The sequence below is a fragment of the Sinocyclocheilus grahami genome, unplaced genomic scaffold (genome assembly GCF_001515645.1).
Source record: "Sinocyclocheilus grahami isolate Dianchi unplaced genomic scaffold, SAMN03320097.WGS_v1.1 scaffold1471.1, whole genome shotgun sequence".
Lineage (NCBI taxonomy): Eukaryota > Metazoa > Chordata > Actinopteri > Cypriniformes > Cyprinidae > Sinocyclocheilus > Sinocyclocheilus grahami.
In genome coordinates this window covers 165,113-170,233 of record NW_015506650.1, presented here as the reverse complement: position 1 = coordinate 170,233, position 5,121 = coordinate 165,113, and the positions used below count along the sequence as shown (strand labels likewise).

The following is a 5,121-nucleotide window of genomic DNA, read 5'->3' as shown; positions in this document are numbered from 1 at the left end:
ATATATATATATATATATATATATATATATATATATATATATATATATATACACACACACACATTTATTCTGCACAAGATTTACTGCTTGTTGCACTTTTAAGTTTCTTAAGTCAGCATAGTGTCTAAAACATAGTGTCTAATTTGTGGGGAAGTCGTGGCCTAATGGTTAGAGAAGGTTGCGGGTTCGAGTCTCATACCGGCAGGGATTGTAGGTGGGGGGAGTGAATGTACAGCGCTCTCTTCCACCTTCAATACCACGACTGAGGTGCCCTTGAGCAAGGCACCGAACCCCCAACTGCTCCCTGGGCGCCGCAGCATAAATGGCTGCCCACTGCTCCGGGTGTGTGTTCACGGTGTGTGTGTTCACTGCTGTGTGTGTGCACTTTGGATGGATAAATGCAGAGCACTAATTCCGAGTATGGGTCACCATACTTGGCCACATGTCACTTCACTTTAATGCTACTGATAATAAAGTGTGTTCTCAATTTAGCATAAAAAGCTGTTAATATGACCTGGGATTTAGCAGATACACCACTTTCAATGATGTAGTCACACTCTTACAAAGCGACAACTGCACTAAGACACATTTGTGGGGACGTGTTAAGTTATCAGATAATTTGATGATGTGTGCATTGTGTGTTTTTGTCTGTGTTCACGTGTAAGTTCCACCTCCTCTTCAAATTGTGACCCTAGTGTTATGTGCATTGTCAGCAGTTCTGTGAAGCCGTTTGCATGAGGCTTGCATGAGGAAAATGATGTTTATCTGTATGTATGTGCCTAATGGCAAACTGTGCTCTGAATTCGCAGTAAACGAAGGAGGAATCAAACAGGCCTCTAACTCCTGTCCAGACCCGGGGGAACCTGAAAACGGCAAGCGCATTGGCAACGACTTTAGGTAATCACCATTAGGTACTGTGTGTCCTGATATTGGCTTCGCAAGAAGGTATCTGGTGACCATTATTACCGCATTCTCCACCAAGAAAGCCAGCATTAGGTGCTAATAATTACATTCTTATTGGTCAGTCGCAGCATTTTGATGTTTCCTAATATTCGCCATCATACATGCAGATTAAATACTGTAATATTGCAGTGCTAGTCGTCTTACCGTACTGATTGTATTGTACACTATTTTTTAGCAGAAGCTTTAAGATTATATGCAGATAAGATAAAATAATTTCAACGGAAGTCAATATTTAACGCCCACATATTTATTTATTTATTGGAAGAGTAGTTGTGTAATAACTGGGATAATGTACAGTCAGCCCTTACATATTAAATTTTCCAAGAAGAGAAGAAACCTGTATTATGGATACAGCGCTTCTACACTGATACTTGTCATTAATATTGTAACATCTGAATATCTTGTTGTGGTGACCTCTGTTTAGCACTCCCAGAGCATATAAATCATGTTCTCCAGACCAGGCTCTTCCAAGACTTTCCCGAAGTCATGCTAATACCGGCTCCACAGGGAAGCTGACGATATGAGCATGGCTTTACCGCTAATTAGGCCTAGTCGATTCAAATTGTGACACTGATGTTATTTCAGGTTTTTGTGTAACATGGGTTTAGGATGACAGAAAAACCTTAGCAAATTCAACGGGAGCATTTGATGTTTGTTAGCAGAGGGTTTTACACACAAGATCGCACAACATGTTGCAAAATAACTGTTTGCTGTTTCCTCAAATTAAAGTGTATGATTGTCAAAATGTGAAAGCATTTGCTAAAAGCATCAGCACTTGTTGAGTGGATTGGTTGAGTTCTGCTCAGCCTCACATTGAAGGAAGTGTTGAAGGAATGGAAGAAGCTTCAAACTAGATTTGATAAAGTATCAAGACATACCACAGTATTGATTGTACACTAGCTAGGAGGATAAGACGCTATTTTGATATCCCTTCATTTATTTATCCCCCTCTTGTGCATGCTGCAATACTTTTCTCTCAAACTTCTTTGTGTATGTGTGTTGCGTGTTTGCATAGAACTGAGAGTAGACGGCATATTTAAATTCAAATTTGATATTTTTTGGAAAGATGCACAGTATTTTTCTGTGCCTTGTTGCATGAACGACTGCTACCGTGGTACACAAAGTTATAACCCAATGAACTGTGCTTTTAGCTCTAAAAGCCTCATTTTCATGTGCATCAAATTAAATATGGCATTCACCCTGATTATTCAGTCATGCTAATGGATTTGTGTTGGATCTGATTTGTTTGTCAACCTATGTGTGTGCATGCACGCATATGGGTCCTGATCCCTACAGTATTGGCGCCACAGCCCAGTTCACCTGTGATGAAGACCACGTTCTCCAGGGCTCCAAGAGCATCACGTGTCAGAGAGTGGCGGAGGTGTTCGCGGCATGGACTGATCATAGACCTGCTTGTAGAGGTAAGTCCGTTAACTGCAAACCACACTGAACGTCTGTGTATATTTCTGTTTAAACTCAATAAGTGTAAATCAGATCAATGTTAGACTCTTTATCAGTCTTTTATCGGTGGTCTAGTCCTGCAGTTTAAAGGGATAGTTCACCCAAAATGCTTTTATCAGCATTTACTCACCCTTGTGCTCCAAACTTATGTGCTGTAAAAAGAGATGTTTAGAAGAATGTTCACACTGCTTTTTGCCATACAATGAAAGTGGATGAGTACCAAATGTTGTCTAAAAAGATTCCAAAAAAGCAACTTAAAATTGGTGTATGCGACTTGTGTGCAATGTTCCAACTTTTATGAAACCACGCGATATACTGTCAGAAAAAATATGCAAAAATCATACCTTTAGGTGTACAACAGCTAGTCACAGTAATTTATTTACCCTTTGAAATGTTCCTAGTAGTACCTTAAGGGTACTTATTAATACTCTAAAGTACTAATATTCACCTTTTTGGGGGTAGATAAGTTGTCCCTAAGGGTACTGCCTGAGTGAAAAGGTATACATTTTGCAAAAAAAATTCTGACAGTGTAGCTTTGCCACAGGCTGAAATTAAAGTTGTTGTTTGCAAAAATCTTGCCCTCAAATCTCATTTGCGCATATTCTGATATGGTGAGTGTCACTTCAGTCACGTGACAAGTGAGAACCTATGTGGTTAGCATTGCTGACATCACACTGCTTTTTGCCATACAATGAAAGTGGATGAGTACCAAATGTTGTCTAAAAAGATTCCAAAAAAGCAACTTAAAATTGGTGTATGCGACTTGTGTGCAATGTTCCAACTTTTATGAAACCACGCGATATACTGTCAGAAAAAATATGCAAAAATCATACCTTTAGGTGTACAACAGCTAGTCACAGTAATTTATTTACCCTTTGAAATGTTCCTAGTAGTACCTTAAGGGTACTTATTAATACTCTAAAGTACTAATATTCACCTTTTTGGGGGTAGATAAGTTGTCCCTAAGGGTACTGCCTGAGTGAAAAGGTATACATTTTGCAAAAAAAAATTCTGACAGTGTAGCTTTGCCACAGGCTGAAATTAAAGTTGTTGTTTGCAAAAATCTTGCCCTCAAATCTCATTTGCGCATATTCTGATATGGTGAGTGTCACTTCAGTCACGTGACAAGTGAGAACCTATGTGGTTAGCATTGCTGACATTAAATCTGGTACAATAAATCTCTGCACACAATATTTAAATGTGTACTTATGCATATTAGATTTTAAGCAGCAAAACCTGGTCACCATTCACTTTAATTGTATGGAAAAAGAGCAACTTGAATATTCCTCCCCTTCCTTTTCAGTTCCACTGAAGAAACTAAGCCATACAGGTTTGAGAGTGAGAAAATAACTTTTGGGTGAACTATCCTTTTAAGATTAAACCTACACCTCTATATAGGTTGTCAGCCCTCAGCGTTATGAATGTGGAACAATCTCTATTAAAATGTGTGACATGACTCTTCTTTTCAGTCACAGCTTTGGATAGCCGCTAATGAAAGGGCTTGCATGTTCTTGTGCTGCCTTCAGCTAGTCAGGCCATCATTTCTCTTCAATTCCAGAGTAGTCACATTGGCATTTACTACTCTATTGGCTCAAAAACTTCTGTCTGGAAATAAGAGTGCCTGTGGGCAAAGATGGCATATTTCAACCTGCCAGAGAGCTCTGTACTAGCCATGCAACTGCCATTGATATGAAAGTGAATGCTAATGTTCTCTGCAGGTGTTATGGGCCTTAGAACCTAGACAGTGTGACCCCAAGTGGCCACCTAGGAAAATCACAGCTGTAACATTACAATTTACAGTTTGTCTTAGCAGTTCATTTTTTATATTTATTTACCAGCAGATATAAAAAGACAGAGGTGTGGCTCTTTAAAAATGTTTTTATTATTGAGTCAAGTGCAGTAATTCTTGTCTTTTGAAATAAGAATAAGAATAAATAAATTGGTCTATGTAGAAGAACGAGTACCCTTAAAAAGGTGGTATTGTGTCTTAGGTGGACTATTAATGTGAGTGTGTGTTTGTTTAGAAGAGTGTAGTGTGAGTTTTGTGGCTCAAAGGCTGCAGCATGCAGGAAAATTAAGTGTTCAAGGTTTAATGATGTCATTGATCATTCTGGGTGGCGATTGTTTTTTAGTTTGGCCTGTTCCAATGTCTTGAATCTTCTAATCTTTATGTTTGGTGCTGACTTGGCCCATTTTCCCTGCCGAGGTCAGATTCAATGCCAGGACGTGTAAAACAGCAAATATGGCTGGATATACAAGGGATACATAAAGGAGACTGTTTTATCTGGTGCAATGGGCAATTATCTTCATTCTTAGAACTAAAAGCTGAATGATACGCTTTTTTGCCTCAGAAAAACAGCAATGGTCTCGATTTAAAAGATTTGGTAATGGTAGAATCACACTAGGCAGTCAGGGTCATGTACTTTTAAACCAAAGAGGTAGAAAAAAATTGGTAAAAGAGGAAGGACATTTTTAAAGTGTTTATCTGCTCCTTAAATTTTTAAGGAACTCTTTCTGCAAGTCAAGTCAAGTCACCTTTATTTATACACAGTAGGTGAATACAATACACCTATATAACGCTTTATTCAATACAGATTATGTCAAAGCAGCTTTACAATGTGCTGTGCTGATAATGCAAGAGGACCATAGAAAATGTATCAGTAAAAGTCAGTTCATTGTTGATTCAGTGATGTTGTC

General features: G+C 38.6%; 1 protein-coding gene across 1 annotated transcript in view; it reads left to right on the top strand.

Annotated features, from left to right (window-relative positions):
* LOC107570536 (CUB and sushi domain-containing protein 3-like) overlaps nt 1-5,121 on the top strand; it is a gene marked incomplete at both ends in the record, with an annotated part of 308,112 nt that overhangs the window by 141,738 nt on the left and 161,253 nt on the right. Inside the window, 2 exon segments of the mRNA XM_016256763.1 lie at nt 810-897; nt 2,260-2,384. Of these exon segments, the coding sequence (XP_016112249.1) occupies nt 810-897; nt 2,260-2,384 (213 nt within the window).